This window comes from Calonectris borealis, chromosome 1 (genome assembly GCF_964195595.1).
Source record: "Calonectris borealis chromosome 1, bCalBor7.hap1.2, whole genome shotgun sequence".
NCBI lineage: Eukaryota > Metazoa > Chordata > Aves > Procellariiformes > Procellariidae > Calonectris > Calonectris borealis.
Window position 1 is genome coordinate 55769578 of NC_134312.1, and position 26537 is coordinate 55796114.

The 26537-nt window shown below is 50.1% G+C and overlaps 1 protein-coding gene across 1 annotated transcript; it reads left to right on the plus strand.

Annotated features, from left to right (window-relative positions):
• Positions 1-9496: 9496 nt before the first annotated feature.
• Positions 9497-26118, plus strand: NFAM1 (NFAT activating protein with ITAM motif 1). Its single transcript, XM_075153524.1, has 6 exons — positions 9497-9716; positions 11809-12147; positions 13223-13332; positions 15934-16032; positions 20974-21060; positions 24338-26118. The coding sequence occupies exons 1-6, from the start codon at positions 9608-9610 to the stop codon at positions 24395-24397; spliced, it is 804 nt and encodes a 267-aa protein (XP_075009625.1). The 5' UTR covers positions 9497-9607; the 3' UTR covers positions 24398-26118.
• Positions 26119-26537: the final 419 nt, after the last annotated feature.

Sequence of the window (26537 nt, forward strand, 5' to 3'; positions counted from 1 at the left end):
GGAGCTTTCCAGCGTCACTGTAACTGAGATGGCATTGCAAGCAATGCTGAGTCCAGAAAGACGCCAGCATCCGTCACGCCTTCCCTGGTTCTGTGCATGCCGGGAACACGCACACACAGCAGACCCCGTCGTTTGAAAGCTTCAGCCTGAAAAGTAGCAGCTGTTCTGACTGCAGAGCGTGTACATTAGCACAAGGTATGAGCCAGGTCCTTGCTGCTAGACTTTTAGGTGCATCTACGGTTGTTCTGGGATTCATTGAATCTCAAACCTAAAATAATACAGGTGCAAATCCAGATGTTCTAGGTAGAACATCTCTAGGTTGTAATCCTTCTTCTGCGGTACTGGGTTGGGTGGAGAAGGACTGATGGCTCCTTTTGTCCTTGGACTTCTGTGAAGAGCTCTCCCAGGAATTGGGATGGGAGAACAGGGCGGTGGAGAACAGGAGCTGAAGATCTTTTCCTGCGCTTACAGACTGTGCAGGGAATCGGCCAAATACGAAGGCAGCTCTAATGTACGTGCTGAAATACCTAAAATAAGCCATGCAAACAAATCAGTCGTATGTTATCCAGATGGGACTGTTCAAATCCAATAATAGCAGTAAAGTGCTCCCGAACTCTGCGGAGAGAGAGATTATAGAAGGATCAGGTATAATTATAGTGCCTTATTATTACCATTCTCATCATTCTTTCTAACAAAGCTTTTCAATAGGATGAAAAAACTTCTTGCAGGAGAACATAATGTGTTTGCTGGCATTTTTTCACTCTTCCTTCCAAGGCTGTTCAAGTCAGTCCCTGTAAATGGTGTTAATAAATACCGTAATGATCTTGGACTATATTATCTTTCAGACGATACCTTCTTCAGCATCTCTTTATGGCCTTGACTACAGCGAACCCTTCTCCTGAAACGCCTCACTCTTTCTACCGCTAGTGAGAGCACCGGCAAAAATACCCCGCTGCTGCTCTGATCCTTGCTTTGATACATTCCCTTCCAAGCAGGGCTAATGCAACGCCCTTACAATATTGGTGGCTGCAAGTGGCTTGTCTGTCTATGTAGTGCTCCAAAGCTGGAGGAATATAGGTGGAATCGCTTAGCAAATATTCTCTACTTTGGAGAAAGTCATAGAACTGGAGGTACGTATCTGCAAGCTGTTCTCCCCCACCCGAGTCCCGTCTCCTCTGAACACCATCAGGGCTTGTGAGAAAAGCCCAGGGTTATCAGAATCAGACCCCAGGCAAAATGGGCGTGGGAAACACGCATCCTTGTGCGCAGGTTGGTCTTGTGGGCTGGCACCACTGAGAGAAGGAAAAAGGCCTCCTGGCATTTTTTCAGCAGTACCCCTTTCTGGGTCACTGCAGATTCCTGGAAGTATTGCCATCGGAGGAGCCTGGCGGTGCAAGGGAGCCGTGCTCGCCACGGAGGCATGGCACAGCCCCACAGCAGCTCTGCAACCCAGCATGGACTTCCTGGGGAGGGGATTTCTCACAGGAGGGAAGTCCCAGGCAGCTCTTCCACTTCTGCGGCTCCCCTGGCCTCAGAGCAACTTAGTATGGGGAAAAGCTGTCGGTGAGCGTGTGGACGGTAAAAACTCTACCGACGCATCTCATTCTTAATCTGCAGCACTCCCTGCATTGCCATCCTCGTGGCCCTGTTTCGGCAAAACCCTCATGCCTCTCAGCCTGGGGAGATGCCCACGCCTGTGTCAGTGTTGCAGTGCAGGAGAGCATCTCTCCCAGGCTTCACGTCTCCATGCCCTGCTTGCCTGCAGGTCCCCGGGCAAACCAGGAGGAGAGGCGGTGCGGTTCAAACAGACGCAGCAGGCTTTGGGGGACGGGTTAGGTTTGTTTCTCGGGGTGGGAGGAAGGGGCGGTTTGCTGAGATTGGTCTTTCCCTTTTTCCTTCTCTCCTCTTCTTCTCTCCCCTGAGCACCTTGGCAGAGCCTTGCTCTCAGCTCAATGAAAGTAGGGCAGAGTCTAACCACATTTCAAGCTGTCTGCATTTTTGGATTCTGGGTAACTGCGATCTCTATCAGTTCCTAGAAAAGATTTAAACAACTTATAAACCACAGCTGGGCAGAGATAATAAAGGAAGCAGTACTGGGGTGGGGAAGGATCTCCCCAGCGCGTGCAGAGTGGGGAGGGGGGATCTGCGGGAGAAGCCGTGGGCCCGGCTGTGGTAGAGGGTCTCCATGTGGCTACTTGGGCTACAGGGGGACCCAAGGGGCTGCCTTAGGGAAACCTCAGCAAGTATTAGTAGCTAGGTATAAAATGTGTGTACATGTATATACATGCATAGATATACACACATATATATATATATATAAAAAGAGCAAGTGGAGACATATTTAGCCACAGGAGAAGGGGTCTGAACCCCGCTATGGTATCCACCTACTCCCACCTCCATGCACTTGTTCTCGCTGAGGTTATGTCTCTGTGCAGACAGGACATGCTTCCTCTTGCACTCCAGGGTTTTTTGCATTTCCCATTTTCCATCCCTATTGGACCCACATCTACCATCACGTGGTTTTCCAGGCAAGAGAGACCCCTTTCACTGGAGGGTTTGGAGTGGGTTCAGGCTCAGTTTGCAACCTCCAGGCCCACAGAGAGGTTCAGAAAACCCCTCCCAGGTCTCCCCCGGCCCCACAGCAGCCTTGGCTGCTCCCGGCGGGCTCAGCAGTGCTCTGCAAGGGTTTGAAAAATAAAACCAAATGCTGATCCTCTTGCATGAGGCCAAAACTACAGATCCTTGTCCTGCAGTCCTGTCAGCCAGGGATGTAGACAGCAGGTGGGAAATTGGGGGGTGAGGGGGGGAGACAGAATGAAACACATTTCTATATTGGCAAAAACCCCAGCAGAGAGGCGGTTCTTCCCGAAAATGCTTTTGCCAGGATGCTTTATTTAGTTTGGATAGCCAGAAGAGAGTCTGGTGGCAAAAAGATGTTTTTCCACCCTAGGAGAATGTGCTATAACAGCTGTATCAGCCTGTGATTTCTCCACAGTTCACAATAAAAGCAAAATTGAGGAATTAATAGGAAAAAAAAGCAGTATTCGCCAGTGAGATACTTGGCTACTTAATCCCTTCCCAGCCTTCCTCCCCGGAGCTGGCAGAGGCCTGCTGTGCATGAGAAAAGCCATGCCAATCTAAATTGGGGTGCAACTGCATGCATGTGTCCACTGCAGGGATCCATGCTGGTTCCTGAGGTCGCTGTTGCTGTGATGAGGGTCATACCCCCAACACCCTGAGCTGGAAAGCTGCTGCAGGCCAAAGAAAGGGTCCCAGCTAAAAAAAAAAGTAGGGAAGACATTAAAAGAAAAGGGAAAAAAAAACCCACAGAAAAAAGTGAGGGGAGGAACAGGGAATGAGGGAATGAGGTGGTCTGGGTGCAGGGGAGCGCAGAGTCTCCTTGAATGAGCTCGGGGGGAAGAAGCTTGGATTTCGAGGCAGCCACGGGGCAGGCCTGGGTACCTGGAGGCAGTCAGAAGCTGCTCCCTGCCAGGGTGCGGGGAGCCGGGGCTGGCACAGCCGTCTGGCTTGAAGCGGGACTTGCTGAGTCCGGAGCAGCTTTCCTATGCAGACGAGGCCAGAAGGGCCATCTGGCGAGGCCGTCGCTGGCAGGGACCGGTCCTGCGGCTCCCTCGCAACCGCTGCCACCTTGTCCAACACGATCCTGCCTGTGTCTGCCCTGCGCAGGACCCAGCCCTGCCAAACCTCCCTGCCTCCCACCCTTCGCCCCTTACAGACAGAATGTGCAGCCCTTCACTCAGGCGGATTTCAGGGCATGATTGCACACTTCAAGGCGTGCAGCTGATGAGGAGAGGGGTCGGGCACTCCTGTTTCAAGAGAGCACGGCTGGGAGCTGTCAGCAGTGTGCCAGCATCCTGCCCCCAGTATTTTTGCTGCTAATGTGAGAAAGTTCGGGCTGTCCCGGCTGCGGCACCTCGGGGCTGGTGACACATCCCGTGGCCGTGGGAGGGCTGTGCGCCTGTGACTCCTGCTCTCATCCTCCCACCGGGCCAGCGAGGCGTGCTGCCGGGGCGACTGACAGCAGCCGCGCGCCCTCGGGGCCCAGCAGCCAACTGGTGGCTGTTTGTAGAGGCACTGATTTGAGCCTGCCCCTGTTGAGGCAACCATGGCGAGCTAACCACCATCACCGGAGCCTTGACTAGTGCAGCATCACTGGTTAGTGGCATGAAATAGGTGCTTGGGCTTTGCTGGTCGTGGAAAGTACGTAAAAAGCTTTCCCAGGAAAAACTGCTGTAGAGATCATCTCTGCTTCCTCGCCTGCTGCAGCGAGAGCCCAGCCGGGGGCCCACACGTGGTGCCAGGAGGCCTCTGCAAGCTGAGAAGTATCATTCATAATAAAACTGCGCTCCTCACCAGCGGTGGCAGGAGTTTCCAGAGCTCCCTCAGCGTAGGAGGGACGGCTTGCGAGCGGCTGGGACAGACGGTGCCAGGCGCTGGAGGCAACGTTGCCCACGGCTCCCCGCGCTTCGCCCCCTCGGCTGGGGGCTGCCGCCCCCGAAAGGTCCCAGCAGAAGTGACTCAGCCGCTGCCGCTCGGCCGCCGTTGCTGGAGGGGGCTGCGAGCTGGGGCTGCGAGGGGAGCTGCCGGCGGTGGGGCGAGAGGGGTGTCTGGGGTGACAGGTCCAGGCTGCTGCGGGGACAGTGACCTCTGGCAGCAGAGGGGGGTGAGGAGGGCGGCAGGCAGGCAGCTGGGAGCGGGGATGGATGAGACCCATTGCAGCAGGGCCACGCGTCTGACAGCCTGCAGTGGGGTTTATTTTCCTTTTCTTCTGCTTGCTCCTGCCTAACAGGCGAACCGCTACTGCAGTATCTGCAGCTCGCTGAGTAAATGTGGTTCTTCCAGTTGTTGATTACGGTTAATTAGCATTAATTTTGCCTTAAATGGAATCCTAGTTGCGCTCGTTTTCTCCGGGGTAATGGCTGCGGTCCTGCCGAGCGGAGGAGACTGCGGGCGGCACCGGGTGTGAGACACGGTGGCGGCTGCCCCGGTGACCTGGGACCGTGGCGGTGGGTGGCTGCGGGAGGGAGGGGGAGGACGGGCCCAGCACAGCGCAAGCTTTGCGCACTTCATTTTCTGAGCGACCTGCACGAGCCCGGCCCCGTATCTGCATTTCGCGTGAGCTGAGGGGGAGGTGGCACAGCCCTCAGCTGCGCTGGCAGAGCACCCTGCTGCCGTGCGGGTGAGCTGCACGACGCGTATTCACTTGCGCTGGCCGCGGGGCTCGGCGGTGCCGCAGCCGCCCCGCCGCGGGGCCGGCGAGGGCGCGGAGCCGGGGCCGGGGCCGGATCCCGCCGGCGGGCGGGAGCGGGGACGGCGGCGGCGCGCGCGGCCGGGGCGACGGCGCCATCTTGTGGACGAGGGAGCGGGTTGGCGGGTAACGGCCGCCGCCCCTCAGCCCCCGCCCCGCGACCGAGCCAGGCCGGGGCTCTGTGGCGGCGGGGCGGGTGTCCCCCCGCCTTAGCTGGGGCGGGTCTGCTGTCCCTCCCGGTGCGGGTCAGCTGCCTGGGGGAAGCTTTCACCCCCTTGCGCTACTGGACGAAACATGGCCCGCTCTGCTCTCAGCAGGGCAGCTCCCGCCCCGCTTCTGCCCCGGGCTCGGCCAGGTGGACGTCCCCCTGGAAGGTGGCAGCCTGAGAAGGCAAAGAAGTCCTTCCAGGCGAAGTGCCGCTCGCCCCGGCTTGCCACACAGGCTGTAAGAGGGAGCCTGTGAAGGAGAGCCGTAGGGAATGCCGCGGGGTTGAGGCGCAGCCACGCAGCGTCAGCTCCCAAGAGTGCACCGGGCGTGTGGTGATAATTTAGTCTTGAGGAATCTTTCCAGCAGATGAACAGAAAAAGAGCAGAAGCAGGGTGATTTCTGAGGCAGACTCATTTTGCTGGTGAAAGGGAATTATAGAAGTGCCCCCTCCCTTCCCCCCGGTGGTGTCAACACCTTTCTTTTTCTGGTTTCCCCTCGAGTCGCTGATTGTTCTCTTCCCTAGAGCAGTTCAACGGGTAGAAACACAGCGAGGGCATTGGCAGCTTTTACCTCGGCATCATCCAGCCCTGCTGAGAGGCACTCGACACACAACAGTGGTAAAAATGCTGGCAGAGGTACAGCCCCGCTCGCGCTGGCTCTCCTATCGCTCCTGCCGCCAGACAGAGGGAAACCGTACGCTGCGGAGTCTGGGGTTAGAGGAGTCAAAGAGATTGTGAATCCTCAGAGGTGCATGTGTTGCCGCTGGCTGGCTTTCCAGCCATGGGGGATTGAGCTGGTCTCTGACAAGGCAGCAAATCCAGAGCTGCCGTGCTGGGGAATGCTCTGAAGCGCGCTCTGCAATCAGGCTCGTTGAGTTGCTGCAGCTCTTCTCTGTGCCAAGCGGTGTTTCTCTTTTGGATGGTGGTGGTGTTAAATGCTTCAGCAATAAAGAGGCTTTGTTGTGGTCTCTGCAGCATTGCTTTTGCCTTGGCTAGCAGCAGCCTTTTTGTTTGAATAAATGCTTTCCCTGGAGTTGGCTGTGGGGGCATGTGTGGGCACGTGTGCGTGTGTGCCTTTGCTTGTGGGTGTACGTTGGACACAGCTGTGAACAGGCAATTCTGGTAGGTTCAGCACTTGCCCAAACTTGTTGTTGCTCGTGCACGCCAGAACAATGTGCTTTTCCTCATGGTTGGGAATGCTGGCCACTGTCGCGGGCTTTTAACAGCGCTTGAGTGAAATTCATGGCCGCTTTCCAGCTACAAGCAGAAACTGTTGCTAGTACCTGGCCCAATCCTGTATTTAGTCTCAGGAAGTGATCAGCATTCGCTGCATCAAAGAAAGGACCAAGCTGTACGGATCCTGGCCAGTCTGTGCTGTGGTGGGGCTACAGCTGGACAGCCAGTTCCCTCCTCGTCATGCTGCAGGGACCAGCTCACACGCAGCAGTGTACTGTGTAATGCATGAGTGAAGGTCATACAATGACCTATTCCTTTGGAGCTTTGTAATTTATTTCCTTTGGCACAGGTATCCTGGTTAGTTCCACCTAAGTTTCGGGGGGATCAGTTCAGCCCCGCTACAAGCTAATAATAGAAACACACAACTTCCCAGCTTTTCCTCATCTTCCTCCCATTTATGTCTCCAGGGTTAAAACCCAGTCCAGAATCCCCACACCAAATTGAATTAGAATTTAACATTCAAAGATTCAGGCTCCCTTTAGGCTCTGAGGAACAGAATGTCATCCTGTCTCGCAGTTAATAGCTGCTGGGTAGTCGTTTCAAAGCCATTTCTTTTCTGTGAGCTCTACCATAGCAAATTCCAGCAGTGAATGTATTTCTGGCCTGGCCGTGCCTCTAATCCCACAGCTGAGTCTTACGTGTGATCTCTTTTGAAATGCTAGATCTATATATTTTTTTTTTTAAATTCCAGGCAGCGATATTTCTAGGACTTGGCATTTAGAGTGGCAACAGGCTTGTTTATAGGAAGAGAAGGGAAAGGACGGAAGGAGGATGTTGACCTAGCAGCCCTACAAACCTACCGCACTTAATCCACTTATCGCTCTGAATTCCTGAAGCAGATAAATGCTGATAACAGTTAAAACACATCACTGACAGGAGCAGCATGTTCTGTCCTCTAGAAATACATCAATGCTGGAAATTGCAAAGCTGCGCACTACCATGTGGATGAGCGTGATATAAGAGCCGAGGAAGCCCTCACTGTTCAGCAGAGTTCTTCCACAGGAGTGTAGTAAGCCCCCTTCTCCCTCCCTGCCCAAACTACCTTGAGATGCCGTTCAGGCCTGAGAAATGCTGCCGAGCACTGTTGTAACCCCACAGCGCCCCAGAGCCACAGCTGCCTGATCTGTGCCTACATATCTGAAATACCAAGTGGGCCCCAAGTGTCTTGTTACTGCTCTTGATTGTCCTTGCTGCTGAGCGTTAAGACCCGTAAGGAGCGATTTCCAGCTGAGACCAGCCCCGTGCAGCTCACGTCAGCATGTCTTGGGGAGAGGAGTTGGTTTTGGCTAATCTGAGCTAAACCTTCCCTGGAGGAGTGCAGCTGCTGCACCAGCCTTGCAGAGCCACACACAAGCCACTTGCTCCTCTCCCCATCTGTCAGGGCTCTCAGCAAGGTATCGCAGCCGTCCCTGGGCTCAGGGGGCCGCAGTGGCTGCAGCTGCGTGCCACCCCCTGTGTCAAGACCTCTTCCTCCTGAGGATCTGTCCCAGGCTGAGCAGGAGGAAAAGTGCTGTAAAGCGAAGGTTGCTTTGGAGCAAACCTCGCTCCTACAAACTCTGGAGGGATAAAACAACCGATAGAGAGTGATTTCGACTACGTGCCGTTTACAGGCTCATCTACCTTCTTAGGTCTTTCCCAGCATGGCCATCCCCCACCAGTCTCCACAGGCCAGCACCCCATGTAAGCGGGCACCCTTGAAATTGCAGCAAAGTGCTTTCTTGTGGACAGTGCAAATGTCTCACAAAAAGTGCGAAAGGAGGAAGCTGCCTAGAGAGAAGTGAAGACCTGTCAGACATCAGGGTTTTTTTTGAGTCAGACGCTGCTCAGCTGTTGCATTGCAGATGTCTTAGCTAAGAACACGCTTTCGTCGAAATCAAAGACTCTTCATGAGTATAGGCGGCAGGATCCTCCCACAAAGAGAGGGTTTTCTTCTTCAAAGGGCTCTCCTTAGATTTCCCTACAATAGATTTCTTAAGGCTTGCCTGCATTGCGAAGCTGATTCAGAGCCAGCATCGTGTGGATCTGAACCATCACAGCTGTTAGGCATGTCTGGTTGTTCTCACTTCTGGAATATGAGTGCCTTCCTCCAAAGTGACCTAGTGGAGGAGTTGGCTGTGAAGGGAAGTTTTGTGCAGTCAGGAGGACAGTGGAGCCGATCCTCTGTACTGACTGCTCGTGCGGGTACTTGTTTCCCATGTTGAAGGTGATCCCACACTTGAGTGTTCACATAAAGGAGGAGTTTGACGGTGCTACTCTGCCCTGAACCCACACCCTGTGGCACTGCTCAGTAGCTTCCCTATGTGAACAAAGCACTCAATTAAGATAATTTAAAGTAAGGTACCCTTATTCCAAAACCTGAATGGTCCATGCAGTGAGATAATCAGGAATAGCTGTTCCAAAACAACTGTGTAAACAAATCCTTGCAAAATTATGGTAAAAATCCCACTGTGCCACTTTTAAGCTTGTCCATCGCTCCAGAGTCAGTTGAATCCTTCACTGAATTTGACCACATTCACCTCAAATGGCCTCGATCTGCATCAGTCAAAGCAATATTTTTTCCCATATTCCAACATGGGGCTTTGGTCACTGTGGAAGGTGACAAAGTTTGCTTTAAATGTGTGTGATATGTTATGGTCATCAGGAGACAAAGCTCGACGCGTTAAAGAGCTTACGGTCTAATCTTTGGACACCCACTGGTAGGTGTAACACCATCGCAATAGTACAGAGAAATGAACCTCAGTGTGGGGAGGAGTCTGGCCAAAAAGCAGAAGAGCCTGCATCTGCCGGGAACAGCTAGCCAAAAGCAGTGTATGTCCATCCCACCCATCCCTTCACAAACGGGAGGGGATCAACCAGCTGCCCGGGCGTGGAAATACCTGACAAACCCCCATCTCTAATGCCTTTTGGATCTTCGTATCTGGTGCCTTTCTTACAGCCTTTGACCCCCATCATGGCCTCTAATCTAAAAGTCATCTTCCTGTTTCTTTGGTTGCTTCAGTGTGGAGGTAAAAAAGCGTTTTTTAATTCCTTTTGTTTACTCTCACGTTTGTTCATATTAGAGCATTTCCAGCTGCTATCTTTTGCTAATTTCAGAGATCCCCTCTAGGAATTTGCACGCTGCTGCTATTTCTGTCTTTTAAGCATTTCAAAGCTGAGAGAGAGAATCCTCAAGAAAGGGGGAACATGGGAGAAGGGTTAGATAACCTAAATAAAATGGTTTGGCTTTTTTCCTGGCATGTTCTCCTCAAGCTAATGGCTCCTGGGATACTGTAAGAAGATGGATCTCTCCTCTGTTTGTTTACAGCAGTGCTTAGCCATGTCTTGTATAGAAACTATATTCATGTGTGTTCTGCTGGTAGAGATGAGTAGAAGGATGATGAATGATGAATGATTTTAGAAAATAAGGCCTAGAAGAGACCGCTTGGGTCATCACTCCCACAGTGTCTGCAGGATTTTCTGTTACCGTCTTTCCATAATATTATATCTAGTATATACAGGACTGTGCACTCACAACAAATGAGCATGTCCCTCAGGACTGTGCTGTATCTCCGTTGCTTTTACAGCTAAGAACCTTTTTCTAGTGACATAACCTAAGCTCTTCCTTACTCTCAGGCTATTGTCCCTGGCTATGTCATCTGTAGAGGATTTTCCTTAACGGATGTTACTTCCTGACAGTCCTTTCTGGACAGTGGCCATGCCCTCCCTCCATTATTGCCCCCCACAATGCTTCCTCAGTGCTCGGCATTCAGCAGCACTAAGTCTGAGTTGCCTTTTCCGATGCCAAGTCCTGCTGTGCAGAGGTGATGCTGCTGTGGCGATGCAGCATTAGGGCATGATGGCAGGAAAGCAAGCCTGGCTGTGCTCTGGGACAGCTTTAATGCCTTGTTATGAGCCTGTTCATAGATGCAGAACCCCAGGGAATCCCATCAAAAGCATGAATGGAAAAGCCTGCCCATCCCCTACTTTCTCTCTATTTTTTTTCCCCTCTCTATTTTCATGTCTCTGAAAGAATCCTTCATTTTGTAAGAAGACTTGTGTGTAAGTTTCCAGTGCCCTTTTTTAAAGACAACAATAGTTTGCACGGGCCTCCTCTTAAGTTGCATTATGTGTGGTGTTATGTCAGCTGCCAAACAAATAGATCCAGAGACTGCCGGATGTTAAACCCAGATTTGGCTGGGAAGCCAAAGACATCCTGTACCTCAGGCTCCTTAGTAGCCCGTGGCTTACTCTTAGCTTTTTTTATTTTTTATTAAATAAAACAGGGAGTGAACTGTGGTGTGGTTCCCCACCCCATCTCTATTTATTCTCTTGTAACTCCCGACATCACTGTCTACTGAATTGCAGTGATAGATCAGTTTCAGCAGCCCTGTCTGTGTAAGAAGAAAGCACATGAAGGGCATGATCTCCCTTCTCTCTGCCTAAGATACTGTCACATATAGATACTTAAGATCTGCAGTCTTCTGCAGATAGTTCCCATATCTAGCATCGAGTCTTGTGTTTTGCTGCCCATTTACGGCAGCAAAAGTTTGGAGTGATTGGTGCTGGCCCCCATGCAGAATATGCAATTTCCTTCCTCACTCGTGCTTCAGAAATATACAGTCCCACCGATAACATCTGCTTGCATACAGCACCTTCAGTGGCGCAGAGTCATCACATGGGCACACGTAGACGCCCAAGCAGAGGTTTGTAACTGAGGAGTTTCAGGAGATGTCCGGCTAGCGTTTGTCTTGGAAAATTGCTTTCTATTCATCCGCTGTAAATATAGTCTCACGCCACTGCAAAATCCGTTCACTTCCTGCTTCATTTCCTGTCTTTCTGCGTGCTGGCGTTGTACGGAGGAGCTCACGAGGGAAAAGGGGAAGCCTGTGAATGCAGCAGGCTATCGCAAATCACACAGCAATTACCTAAGAGATGTGGCAGATCACACAGGGCACATGCTCTGAATCACTCAATTTCTGACAAGGGCCAACACTGCGTGCTACGGTCACGCTTCCTGACATACGGTTATTTTCACTGTGTGATCCTGTCTTTGGGGCGGCGGTCCTCTCCTGACTTAAAGTGATGTTAGGTGACTGCTAACAATTATTACCCTTACAGGGGGAAATGTCGATGTACAGCAGAAACCTCCAATCCAGGTTGCACTGCTCAAGGAAGGAATATCCATCCCCTGTAAAGTCATCTTCCCTTACATGCCGAAATACACCAAATTCTCCATCTTCTATTACTGGATTAATTCACTGGGCCAGAAAATATCCATCTGTAGTAGGTCGGAAAACGTAACCATCCCTTCTGGAAAAGAGAATAAGACTGCTACCATATCTTACGACCACAGAATCATGCCACTTGAAAACACCTCTTCTACTGGCACATACTACTGCAACGTCAAATGGAATGATATCCAGAAAATGGGAAAGGGAGTGTTTGTCCTTGCTAGAGGTAAGTGAACAACCAGAAAGAAAGGGCAGGCGGTTAAAAATCAGCTGGATCTGGCTATGAAAAGACGATCTTTGTTCTTCTTTTCCTCTACCCAAACACACTATAAAGTCAGTTGGGAATAATACTTTACATCCAATACTTAATGCCATTGGAGTTGAATGCGCTTTACACAGGTGACCTGTGCTACTGTCCCCAACGCGGAGATGGGGACATGAAGATGCAGTAATTTATAACTGCCCTGCTGCAGGCTCCTGGGAACAGCAGGTGTAAAGTCAGGGTCTAACCAGGGAGCCTGGGCACTGGGTCAGAGAGTGCTTTTAGTGTCAGTGCCCAGGACACAGTGCGGTTTGGCCTTTAGCAGTGTGACAGAGACAGTTGAACACAAGGTTAGTGGTTAGGGTGCTCGCTATAGTCAGATGTACAGGGTAGGCGCTCACCGTTAGGGGCTCACGAACAGGTTAGGGGCTCACTGTAATCCCTCCCCCATTTCCATGTGGTACAAGGGGTTGGTTGTTTGTTAATGTGCAGACTGGAAAGCAAGGGAGAGCTTCAGGTCATGATAAGAGGAATGTTATAGAAAAGTGATAAGGACATGCATGCTGCCGACTGGCTGGATTTGTATTACTGAATGCTGGATATGAAAAACTTCTTAGAAAGTGTAAATGCAAAGAGCCGTGACAAAAGAGCTTTGCTGCACTGGTCAGAGGATGCCTACAGTACCCACCTTGCTAGTTTGTGTGGCCTGTGTACTTTCCACCATCTGTCTTTCTGCCCCTGTCACTAAAGACCTTTGCCAGCCTCTAACTACCACCTTTCTTGGCTCTCATAGATATATAATCTCCCTCTAATCTACATGAAGTGCAGCTGCTTATATCCTGTCTCTTTTGCGTGATTCTTCAGCTGCACCCTGCTCTCTGTTCAGTCAGACTAGGTTTTGAAGGGTGTGTGTGTCTGTGCCACCATATTCTGTCCTGCTTCTGTATTTTAGCTCTCTCAAGGCTCTTTCCAGGGTTAAAAATCCAGCAGGATTGTCACTTCCACTCACACTGTCAATCTTTTGCCTTCTTTCTTACAGGTACAGGGTACGTAGAGACCTCTTATGGGTGGGAAATCCTCGTTACCCTTACCAGTCTTCTTGCTGCATTGAGCATCACCGCAACAGCTCTGCTTCTGTGGAAAAGAAAGGCAAGTTATAACCAAATAAAAAGCAATACCTGACATGACCCATTCTAGGAATTTACTTCACTTGCTTCTAGCTTGGCTGGATTGGAAGTCCCCGTACTGAAATTTTCCATGCTGGGTGTCTGCCTCAGGTTTATTTTCTTTTCTTAAGTTCAGCCTTTCTGAGAAAAAAGATTACAGGAAAGACAAAACGAGTCATTGATTTGTTCATTAAAGAAATTCTGGTAATCATTTTGACTCCGGCATGCTCTGCTTTAGAGCAAGGATCTGACACAGGGCAAGAAGTCTTGCTAGCAGTGTGCTGACCCTGAGAATATTCAGGGAGATGTAGCCTTGTGATGGGTCTTTGGAAAATTGCAGTTTGTGCATGCTCAGTTGTAGCTCTTGTCAATTTAGCAGCTCAGTTGTCTAAAGGAACCCCTGTGAGGCTGCCTTTCCACGTAGTGCCAGTCAGACAGGTAACATCCTGTGCACCCAAGCAAGTCTGTTGCAGCGCTGGTGGCAGGAGAAGGGCAGGACTTTCCCTGTTTCTAATCCTCTTTCAAGGTGGGGGCTACTCTGGTGCAAGGGCATGACCTGATTGCAAGGAGACTGTGCCACTGTGTTCCTAAGCCATGGCTTGGGCACCATAGAAGAAAACAATCTGCAGTGTGGAGGGGATGAGGACCAGAGCATGTGTTTGGCAGAGAAAACATTAGGAGAGAGAGTGAGAGGGGAAGGTCAGGACAAGGATCCCATGGAAGCCTGTGTGAAAGTCCCGAGTAACTGGAAAAAAAGAGAGAGACAAAGACCTGAGGAGCAACCTGCTTGAGCTGACTCTGCTTTGAGCAGAGGTGGATTGGACTAGACAATCTCCAGAGGCACCTTCCAACAGCAGTGATTCTGTGGGGCTGGAAGAAGGAGCCTTGGGAGGGAAACTGGGACTGGAATCCAGAACGAGGAAGCACTGGAGCTTGGAGGAGGGTGTTAAGACTGGGCTGACAGGGCCCCTCAGGTGAGCAGACCAGTGGCACAGGTTGGAACCGGCTGGGTAAGGAAGTGGAAGCTGGGATGAGTAGCTGAGGGCAAAGAGGAAACCAGGAGCAGGGAAGAAAGGATGTAGAGAGCAGGAGAAGAAAAGCCAAAAGTAGGGCTGAAAGATCTGGATGAGATGGCGGCCCTGTGGAGAAAACTCTGGAATTGTGATACTGGAATCCCTGTTGTTTGGGGAGAACCCACTGCTCCATTAGTACTGCTACCCTCAGGCGTTCAAAACAGCATCCTCTGCTGTTTCCAGAAATCTCAAGGCTGGCTTAAAAAAACCTGCTGTCTTTTAGAATGTAATTTGGGGATCGTTGTTTTCTAGGTAGAGTATCCCCCATATTTACTTTTTCAACCTGCTCTCTGCCACCATAAGAACAGACTCCCTGCATGCATTGTTATGTGGAGGCTGTGCTGCTGGTACAGTCCTATGACTCCAAGGAGCATCAGGCTTCGGCACACACAGTCAGAGATCATGAGGTTGAAAACAGAATGGCAGCAGTTGGCAGACCTGCTAATCTCGTGAGACTTACCTTGCAGGCAATCTGATGGAGGGGGAAGGAGTGTAAGCGGCAGAGTGACTAGGCTGGAGACAGGCACCCATCTCTGCTTGCCTAGACAGTGTCTCCATGGGGATAAGGAGGGAGGCATTGTCACGACTTGATGATTGGCATCTCTAGGTTTTGAGGTGGGCCAGCATGTCTCAGACCTACGGGCTCTCCTTGGGGCCCGAAGAGATTGTGCAGTCATTACATTTGCCCTCCTGCAGAACACAGCCCATATTTCTCACCACAGCTTGCTCAGACCTGCTGGTTTAAAAATGTTTATCTTTAAGAGAAGCTATTTAGCATCCTCCTTAGTTACTAATGGACTGGAAAGCAGTTCATCGTTTTCATGTGATGTGAATATAATCATCCCACTTCTTTCTGAATTAAAACAGAGATACTTAGCAAAGCCTTCTGCCTTTTCTGCCTCCTCTCTTGCTTGCTGAGCAGGGCTAACCCTTATCTGTGCATGAATGGAGCGTGTTCAAGGAGAACTGATCCGATGCAAGAAATGTGTCAGAGGAAGAGGCCTTCTTCCTTCAACTCCATGCTGGACTTGCACATTAGTGTATCACTGACTATATGTCATCATTAATGGTCATCTGGTGCTCTTCTCTAGACTCTGCATATTAGCAAAAGCTAATCCTGACAAAAGTCACAGCATTTTGCCTCTCTGAAATTCCCCCACACACTTTGAACAGGGCCCTGCTTTACTCCCTGTCCTACAGCACTACTGTGTGCTGTTAAATACTTATACCCTCCGTCCAGCTAAGTTTCCGTGATGGAAGTGATTTCTATGTACACACAGAGCCCAGTTCTCCTTTCCACTGCTCCAGTGTAAGTCAGCAGACTCCTCCATTTTACCCTGTGGTGAGGAAAGGGACCGGCCCACGTTGTGCAGAGAGTGCCAGCACTCTTTGCTGTGGAAGCACTCAGGGTGTGCGAGCAGCTGGCTTTGACATGACATTGGTGTTCACTTCATCTTTGGGGAGAATGGTGTTTTCTCCAAATGTCCCATTTGGTGTCTTGTCCTCAGCAGGTGTTATGCCCTAGAAGGAACCAGCTAAATATCCTGAGGCAGCAGGTGGAAACGCCGCCCTCTTCAGCCAGCCCACCACCACCACCTCCTGTCTATGACGTGAGTACCAGAATCGCCCTCCATCCCTTCTGTCCACATCATGGTACAACCCTTCCTTTCCCTGCCCTGCCATGGCACAGACAATGCCAGTATCGTGATGTGAAATGTAAGCCATACCTGCATACCAGTCTGGTACTGGTGATCTTGCTCCTGTGCTCTGCCCTGCTTAGCTCCCCTCAGGACTGCACGTGTGGCGCATCTCCATCCTGGTCCCACTCGTGGCCTCCCCAGTGCCAAAGCCTTGCACCATGCCCTGCTGGGCAGCACCCTTCCCTCTGCCAGCAGCGTGGCAGCACAGAGTAGCAAGTGTGGGGCCAGAGAGGGTTTCTGGTGGTAGAGGTAGAAGGGTCTCCAGAAGTCAGGAAGGAAGAGGGGATCTCAGCCCCACTTCGTACTGTAGAGTGTCTCAAGGACATGCCCTCCCCAGCTGGAGAATGATGGCTCAGGAAAGGGGCAGAGAGAAGTGCTCCCCACAACAACCCCAGCTGTTTAGAGCTCCCGCTGTGACACCTTCACTGGTGTCAGTGTCACAGACCACTGCAGTCCTGAGCAGGCTGACCAGTTCTCAGGGGGAAAAGAGCAGGAAGAAAGCGAAGGGAGTCTCTTTTTTGGAACATTTCCCTTTTCATTGCGTAAGATTTCCTTTTTCCATTTCTCAAACTGGGGAACGCTGACTGCTTCCACTCCCTGAGCCCAGTAGTGGCAGCGTCATAGATAATAGGATCGGAGTGACTCTCCTGAAATGTCAGGCCCAGACCTCAGCTACCTCAAGTAACCATGACCCCTAATCCCATTTACAACCCATCCAGCTCCATTTAAAATGGATTCCTTTTTCTCCTTTTACTCCCATGGGAGGGCTGCTCCACTAAGAAGGGAAGGGTTTTTTTTCCCCCTGTGATCTGTGGGACAAATGAGGAGGAATAAAATGAAAGTGAGTAGAGAAGGATGTTGTCTGAATATTAGGAAACCTTTCTGACTGCGAGGTCTATAAGGGTTGGAAAAGTCTCTCCAAGGAAAACCTGTAAGCTCTGCTGCATTAATCATTTAAACTAAACAAAACAAAGCCCTGGAGAATGTACTACGGAGAGGAGCAAAGCTCTGCCAAGGAGGCAGGAGACCTGATAGGAGGCAGATCTGAAAAAGAGGATGGGCCTGCTCCCTTCTCATTCTCACTTTGCAGGTGGGGGGGCACCGTTTTGTGGCCCTTTCATTTTTGGAGTAGAGGTTTAAAAGAAAGCACTGTATATTGTATGTGATATATTTATTCTGGGCAAAAAGCAATGCTTTTTGTACAGGCGGTTGCAGGTTATAAACCTTTTCATTTGTATCAAGTAATTTCTTTTTAATTCGGGCTTATAAAAATCCGAATGGGTAGTTTCCTGCTGAAGTGGATGATTTCTGCAAGGAGACAAAAAAAAAATCAAATCCATTTCTCGCTCAGTCGGCCTCGTCATGCATCCTTAGCTCCATCTTAATTACATGTTTCATCATGTTGTTCTGTTCAGGAGGCCCCACTAAGGCTAATATAGCAAGCCAGCAGAGCCAGCCTTAGGCACAGGCAGTCCCGGGAGCTGGCTGGGCCCCTGCGCTTGCAGGAGCCCTATGGACCTGGCCCAGCCGGCCTTCCTCCGAAGCCCCTTCACCACACGCCAGCTGTGCGGGGCTCTTAGCCAGCCCGGTGTGCAGGGCAGGTGGCTCTGCCCTCTTTGGCAGAGCTGCAAGCAGCCTCCGACCATCTCCTGTGTTCTGGGGGGTACCAGCCCGCCCACTGGAGGTTACTTTACCGTGGAGCAGCTGCTACGGGGTGACTCGTTCAGGCATGAAGCAGCAACTCCTGCCACAGACACCGCACGTGGTGAGAGCAGGGCTGCGAGGTGAGGAGGGGGGAGCACGGAGCTGCAAGGTGTAACGGGGAAGTTAATGGGGGAGAGAGGGCGAGAGCCCTGGGATGGAGACGCTGCGTTGGATGGGCCCGCAGGACAGGTGAGGGGAGTGGAAAGTCGACAAACCTTATTTCCTTTGAAAGATGACTCTGGTGCCCCACTGCTAAATTTTGTTGGGACTCTGCATGGTGTAAACCCAGCCCTGCAAACTGCGTTTGAAATTAGATGCGTTGTGAAAAACCCATTGGTGTTAAATCGGGTGTTGAATACTTAGTGCTTAATTCAGGGGGAGGGCAGACATCTGTGGTCGGCGTTGGGGTAAGCTAAGTCAAGGAAAAGGGAAGGACAAGTGAGAAGTAACTCCAAGTGACAAGATAAAGAAGGAGGTCAGAGATTAGGGGAGGGGACAGGAGGCCAGCACGTGCCAGATGTGCTATCTGTGGGGGAAAGCAAGAGGTCAGAGTCTGGAAAAAAGTCAGGTCCAGACTTTTTTGGACTTGTTCTTGCAGTGTTCTTGCAGGCCTGGAGCTGGGAGAAGGAGCAACAGGAGGCAGCACTGTACATCAAAGTAAGGGCTTGGAACTGGCTGGTGCAGCTCATTAAATGCTCTGTGTTATCCTATACGGCAGCAAGGCTCACCCCTGGCGTGGGAAGGGTCCTAGCACGCCTTCTGCAAAGCCATCCTGCTGAACATCCCTAGGAGCAAATGACTTCCCCACTGGCTCTTCCAGGTGCCACCGTTTACCAGGTGGTCCCTGGGGGTGGGTGTACGCAGTGAAAAGCAGCAGGTAGCAAAAAGCCCTGGTAATAAGGGGGCAGCTGGGCACCCACTTAGCTCCCACTACGCTGCCAGGTGTTCCTTGACCTCTTTGTCCTCCTGCAGCCCCGGAGCTGCTCCACCTCACTGCACTGCCAGACCTGTATTTTCCTCTGTCTTCCAGCTTAGCTGCCTAGTTAACGAGCAGTTTGGAAATAACGATCCGAAGGACTCGCTTCATCCGCTTTGCACTTCAAACAAGCTTTTTTGAACAGCAAACAGAACTTCTGCAGCGCAGGAAGGTTCCAGAGCACGGGAGCTTTTGCCGGTGCGAGGGAGACAAGGAGGCTGCTGGGGGATGGGAAGGCATCTGCCAGCGAGGAGGAGAGAGGTCTGTGTGCCTCCACTGTGACAGTAGCAGGTGGTCAGTGACCAAGTAAAAGTAATTAATTTGCAAATGGTGGTTGGAGACACCAGCTTTCCAACTGGCTAGCAAAGGACCAGCATTGTCAACAGCCTCCATGGGAAGAAGGCTTGTAGAGGGAGGGAATCTTTTTTGGAAGTTAAACACCAAAAGGATCCTTCTTGCTTGCGAGTGGCTTCAGACGAGAGCAGTGAAAGAGGCTGCCCGCCCTGCCAAGGGGACATGGAGCCAGACTGCTGGGAGCACAGCACACGGGACGAGGTCCTCACTGCGAGCATCAGACATCACAAAGAGAATCGAAAATGAGGAGGGGGAAATGGGATTTTCTGTGTGCGCATGAGCACATGCAAATAGTTGGGAATGTCTGTGTAGGCAAGCGGGTTGTTGGGAGTGGGAAGCAGACAGGTGAAATAATTTGACTGTTCCCGGAGGAGGAGAGGAATGGAATGGGAGAGCCGTGTAGCGCGGCCCCCTCCTGTCTGAGTGCCTGTTTGTTCTGAGCCCCACTCCCAAATGCTGCTACTCTATCATCTGGTCTGTTCAAACCACTGTCCTGCTGGCCACGATCCCGGAAGATGCTGAGCGTTTGCAACTCTGGATGAAATGATGGGGTTTCAGGTGATTGGCAGCCCCAGAATCAAGCCTCCATGTTTTGCTCATCCTCCTTGCTGTGTTGCAGGGCGCCTCGCTCCTTTGCAGTCTCTCCACTAATGCCATCTGCCCCTCTTGCGGCCGGAGCTCCTCCCATCTTCCTGTTGCCAGAGAAACAGCCACCTTGGCAACCTGCTGTCATCCTTGAAACACACATGGAAAAGTCCTCCTGATTGTTATGTTTGATCCTTCAGGCAGATCTGGAACATCACTCAAACTGACATGCATCTCCTGTGACACGATTACCTGGGGGACCAGCGGGTGCATACGCATGTAGGGCATGTGTGTGTTTCTCTGTGTAGCTGTGTGGGACCATGGATGTGTTTGAGGGCCTGGGAGTGTATTGATTTTTTTTATTATTCTTTGCTCACTCTAAGAAGAAAGGAGAGTTCTGGCTTAGAAAAAAAAACAGAAAATAGATAGAAATCATGCCCGATTGCGATAGGACAAGGGGAATGGTTTTAAACTAAAAGAGGGTAGATATAGACTGGATATAAGGAAGAAATTTTTTACAATGAGGGTGGTGAAACACTGGCACAGGTTGCCCAGAGAGGCGGTAGATGCCCCATCCCAAACATTCAAGGTCAGGTTGGAGGGGGCTCTGAGCAACCTGATCTAGTTGAAGATGTCCCTGCCCATGGCAGGGGGGTTGGACTAGATGACCTTAAAGGTCTCTTCCAGCCCAAACTATTCTATGATTCTATGTAGGGTTTCCTATTTTCAACAGCCCCTGTGCTTCAGGACCTCAGCCTCACCTCTCTTCTCACCCTTGTGTGCCCAGAATAACCATGAGCAAGAGCTTGTGGGTGTCAGGCACCTAAACAGTCTTGGGCAATGCAGAGCACTGCCCGTTACCTGTGGTCCCCATGGTGCACAATATCCTTTCATGTGGCAGAGGGGTCTTTATTCTATATTCTGGGACAATTTGGAGTGCCGGGAGGCAGGGGCATTGGCATTGTTCTCCACTGCCTTACACAGGGTAGGTAACACCAAAGCCTGTCTCTGTGTGCCTGAAAAAGGAAGACGATGCAGCTGCACTGTAAAGATTTCAGGGGAAAAGGATTTTGTTTTTGCCCAAGTTCAGGTCAGGAACTTCAAAATTTTGGAGATGGCAGGGGTTGCTAGAAATGTCAGGCACGAGATGGGGAACAACCCAGAGGGCAATTAGTTGTCTTAAACCTAAGTAATTTATTTGACTCCTGCTCTCTTCTTTCTTCCCTGTGCAGTGCCTGGATTTGCAGCAAGTTGATGTCTATTCTATCCTCGAGAACAACACAAACAACCCATCACCCAGAAAGAGTCCACCAGGGAAGGTAAGGGCTGGGGCCCTGTTCTTGGAGAGTTCCCTTATGCACTTGGCACATGGGGAAAGAAAACCCACAGAGTCGCCATGGCCCTAGCAGGCAGGAAGTGCATCTCCAGTCCCACCGAAAGGGAAAATGGGACGTGGCATCCACTCGCCAGCTGGGCTGCACATGTAGCCTATCTTCCCTCTTCCGGTAGAACTCTTGCTCCTGCAGCTCTACCAGTTCTGGCAGTCCCGGTTTCATGCAGATGCTTTGCTGTATGACGTACGCTGAAAGGCATTGAGGGGTTTGGTGTTGCTGCTCCCTCTGAACGGGACAGGCGTTCATGGAAAGTTTGCCAGATGCTGGTCCCCACTATTGCCCTTTCCAGATTATTTAGGCAGCTGAGAAGTCCTCTGGAGTAGAGGAATCTGTGCACCAGGGGCAGACCCTGGCCACAGCTTTGTTTTCACCAGCATTAAGCACCTGAGAGCCATTTCATGACAGGAGAAGCTAAGATGGTCTGAACAGAGGCTGGGCTGATACAGTCTCTGTCAGCTCTGGGGCTCAGGAAGAGGCAGTGTGGGTACATTTTGGGCTCGACTCTTCTTGCTGGGCTGGGAGTTACGAGGTAGAGACAAGGAACTACATCCACTCATAGTGAAAGTAGCTGCAACTCCGAATATGCAGGTGCAGACCAGTTGCGGGGGCTACATGAAGCAGACCAGAGGCCCACACCGCCCTCTACCCTGCCTTTCGCAGGCATCAGCTGTTTCATAGGGACAAGACCCCAGGGAACATTTCCTTCCTGTCCTCAGAACTCCGTTGTTCTTTTCCCCTCCAGACCTCTTATCTGCTTAAAAAATATATTCACTCTTCTAATGTTGGAAAATGTTCCTGAAAAATGTCTCTTGCTTCCTCCCACTGATGTCCTGTTGGGGAGAGTTCCCCAGGTTGCCTATGCAGTGTGGAGAATGGTGCCAGCTTCAGTTGGCACCATCCCTCTGTTTCATGAAGGACAGTATTTTCCAGTGTCTGAGGCATTTTCACAATTCCCACCTTTTAGGAAAAGGTGGTCTAAAATCAAGCGGCCTCCTCTGTGTCAGAGCTACTTGCCATGTGATCTGGTCCCAAGGCCACTGTCCTCCTGCAGTTACTGCTGTGGCACCACAGTGGTTGGTGGTAGCAAAGGCAGTGGCAGGTATCTGATTATTGAGGGGAAGGATGGGTTGTTTTATATAGGCTGTCTTATACCCCAGTGCATCATATGCACTGGAAAAGACAGCATCCCTGGTTTTGTGTTCTGGCTGCATTTTGAATTAGTTGGATAGGGAGAACAGTAGGTCCTGATCCCTCTTCCCTGTCCTATTTATTCTTCTGTATATCTTCATCAGCCCCCTTCAAAATGATTCAGTCTGGATGAGGAGATACAGTATGTGTGGGGTTTTTTCCCTGCGATGGAGCTGTCTGGGCTGTGCTGAATTGCTTGTGTGTGGCCCTGTTGTGGTTTAACCCGGTAGGCAGCTAAACACCACACAGCCGCTCGCTCACTCCCCCCGCAATGGGATGGGGGAGATAATCAGAAGAGTAAAAATGAGAACCCTTACGGGTTGAGAAAAGAACAGTTTAATAATTGAAATAAAATAATAATAATAATATAATAATAATAATAGTATGTAATGAAAAGGAAGCTAACAAAAAGAGAGAAATAAAACCCAAGAAAGACAAGTGATGCAAATGAAAAACAATTGCTCACCACCAACCGACCAATGCCCAGCGGCCCCCCGGCCAGCTTTCCCCTAGTTTATATACTGAGCACGATGTCATATGGTATGGAATATCCTATTGGCCAGTTTGGGTCAGCTGTCCTGGCTGTGCCCTCTCCCAGCTTCTTGCGTTATCTCCAGCCTTCTCAGTCGGTGGAGCATGAGGAGCACAAAAGGCCCTGACTCTATGTAAGCACTTCTCAGCAATAACGAAAACATCTCTATATTATCAACACTATTTTCAGCACAAATCCAAAACATAGCTCCATACTAGCTACTACGAACAAAATTAGCTCTATTCCAGCCAAAACCAGCACAGGCCTACACCACCCAACCGCTGCTTTGGGGGGCAGCGGGTCTGTAAAACAGAGCAGGAGCAAAGCAACAAAGCAAGAGCAAAGGAGCATCTCTGTGTGAGTGGGTCTGGCGCTGGTAGTCTTAGCCAGGGTGGGGTGAAGGTCAAAGCAGAGATGGGAAAAACAAAGGAGAAGAAAGCAAAGAGAAGGGATGGGATGAGCTCTCACATCAAGGGCAGACACCACCAAGTGTCCTTAGTTCTTGTGCTGGTCAGAAGGAAATGACATGTGAGTGGCGGGCCCCGTGATCTCTGCACAAGAGGATTTGGCTGCACTTTCTGCTACTGTTGCAAGCACTTTGATGAGCTTCCTCTCAGTCATCCTGGGCTGTGACCGCCTGGGACACCCATCCTAGAGCTGGCTATGCCAGAATAAAACAGCATGTTTTCCGTAAGAGCGAGACTTGTGGGCCAGCGGGTTTGGCCTGTGAGTGGGAGCTGGGATTGCTGAGTGGTGGCTGACTCTGCTGCGGAGGGTCGAGGACAGCCCCTGCTGCAGGATGCTGTGCATAGAGGGGGAGCTGTAAAGGCAAGCAGGGCAGAGAGCCCCTGAAACGAGAGCATTTGCATGCTGTCGTGCTGGACTGTCAGCCAGCTTGGGTAGCGAGGGGTTAATCCCGCATGCTTTGGAAGTGCCTGCACTCAGCACTTTTGTAAAATGTTTCCCTTTGGTGGTGGCAACAGAGAAAATGCTAGTGTAGGTAGGGCTTCATTCACCCGGTGGCATTTCAGCTACTTGCTGCGTAACCTTGCTTACAGCAGGCCTGTGCCACACAGCGCTTAAAATATCAGTCTGTCAGCGCCTTGTCTACACAAGGAACGGTTGTGAGGAATAGACTCAACTGTTGAAGAAACAGGATTGAGGAGGTCAGGGGATTCCTCCTTCACAGAATCCAAAGTGATTTATTTTTTTACCAAGTCCAATTTTCCCTCCCCTCCCTGTCTGACAGCTTTTTGGGGGAAGAGTGACAAGCAAAAGGAGGCATCTTTATCCCTTGGGCTGGATTAGTCACGTTCATCTCTGGCGGAGCAACATTTCTCACTGTAGTGGCTTCCGTTTCAGCGGATCACTTATAGCCATTTCTAACAGAACAAACGTCAGTGTCTGCTGATTAAGAATTAATTCATCTTCTTTTGAATAATTTTCCTCCATTTCTTTTTTCTCCTTTTCATCATTCTGCAGACATCTAAGAAGCAAGCAACTCTAGCAGAATCCTCTGATACATTGTATGAGAATATCTAACAGGGAAAATCTGACCCTATGTGGACCAGACATCTTTCTGTACGGCAGAACTACTCTCTTACATCCTCAGTTCTCTGCAGAGATCCACAGCGACTTCAGGGCACAACCAGGAGGGACCTGTGAACCCCTGGCTCCTTCTAAACTGCCCTTCATTAACAACAGAATGCATCTGTTCAAATCCCACCGGGGTTCACTCTCTGCATTGATGCAGTAAAGCTATTTTGCAGCAAAGCCGTTTGATGCAAAAGAAAAGCTGCTTTTGTCAAGCACTCATACGTATCTTAGAAATGGGGCAGGTGGGATCTGTGCAGGTTTCTCTCACCTGGCCTGGCTGAAATACTTAAATCTCGATCCTCTGTAAATGATAGGACAATCCAGAGACCTCCCTGCTTGCTGGCTTGATCTTCCAATCCTGACCTGCAGCAGTCCATCTGATCCTGTGCCTGCGGCTTTCCTGACATGGCCATCAGGTCTTCATGCATAGTTTAACTGAGATCCAAGCATCCACCTGCCCATTTTTCCTTTCTCAGGAACCCCACAGTGAAACATGCTTTCTCATAATCTGCTAATCCCATCAAGTAGTCACAGATGCCTGCTGTGACCATACTCAGTCGACTCAAATCACTGCCTCCGAGTAAATGCTTTCCCTTCAGCAATATCAGCAGCATACAGTGAGGACTGGATGCACGGACAGAGATAAAGATGGAAAAAAGGAAAACAGAGAAAATATCCCTGCCTGGCAACGTGTCTCAGTGGCAGTGCCCTTTCCAGAACAAGGAAGAGGAATAGGAGGTGGGAACCTGAGGAAACTCCTTTGCTGGGGCTGTGTGAGCCAAGCGGATCTGGGGCCTGCTTCCAGCCCAGAGAAGTTCAATCCGAGCTCCCCAATTTCCTGTTCTTCTTGGCAATGGGCATTGTTACCGCTTGGGATTTTGAGCCTCTGCGGGAGCAGACATGGTACCTCTGCCCCACCAAAACCAATAGGTTTGCCTTTGTTTCAGCTGGCCAGTATTTCCCAACAAGGACATAAGGCTCCTTTACCCCCGCTCCCACACGTTATTTGGCCAGGTAGACCAGTTCTGAAATTTAGAATGACTGGAGGGAGGAGGGAGGCCCTAGAGGCGAATTTTCTATCCAAGCTCTTCTTTCTCCTGTCAGCTGGAACTTGCCTACCATTTATGCTGATGCATATTCTAGTTCTGATAGGGAAGAGGTTACATTAAATATCCATGTAACACGATCAAACCAGTGGATCAAAAAGCTGAGGCAGTTTTATCTCAGATTAAAAAACAACAACAAAATAACAACCAAACAAAACCAACCCAAAATAAGAATATGCAGCATAACTTGAGAGGAATCATAGAAACCTCTTTAAAGAAGAAGATCAAATTAAAATTGAGCTCCAGGGTCATAGGACCCTCTCTAGTTGAAGATAATGTTGCTATGCATCAGAGATAGAGGCTATGGAAAATGTCTCCAGGGCCTCCAGCCTTCCTATAGTATGTTTAAAGAGATAATCCGCTTATTGCTTTGCTCTTTTTATTAGAAGAGATTTCAAACATGCAATTTGGACTTTCTTTAACCACAGGAAAATGCTTTTTCTCTTCCCAGTGTTGAGGAATTCATTTCAGAAAGAGCAATGAATAGACAGCATGGCTTATTAGACCTGTTTTCCGTTTGTTAAGTGCTCACGACAATTATAAATAAATATTTTTGAAGTCAACAATTTTAGTGTTTACTAGTATGACTAGAAAATATTTGTGTTCACAGAATAATTTACAGAGGATTGTACAGGTATAACAATTCCTTTCCTTAACAAATTTGAAGAAATGATGAGATGAATTATAAATATGTTGCAGTACGGCAATAAAATATTCAGCAGAAGCTGGTGGATAAGATGAGAAGTGAAAACTTTCAAAATAATGCTGCTTAGTTTTTGTGTTTTGCTTTTTAAATTCTATAAATGCTAAAAATACTGGCTGCTACTGGAAATTTCCTGGCAAGGATCCCACTTCGCCGTGAATTGATTTGTCTTGTCTTTCTGTTACCTTTTTAAATAGTGTGTTTCTTACATTTATGCCTGAACAATTCTATATATTAAGTAGCTGAAGCTGTTTAAAATGAAACATGAGAGGAAGAA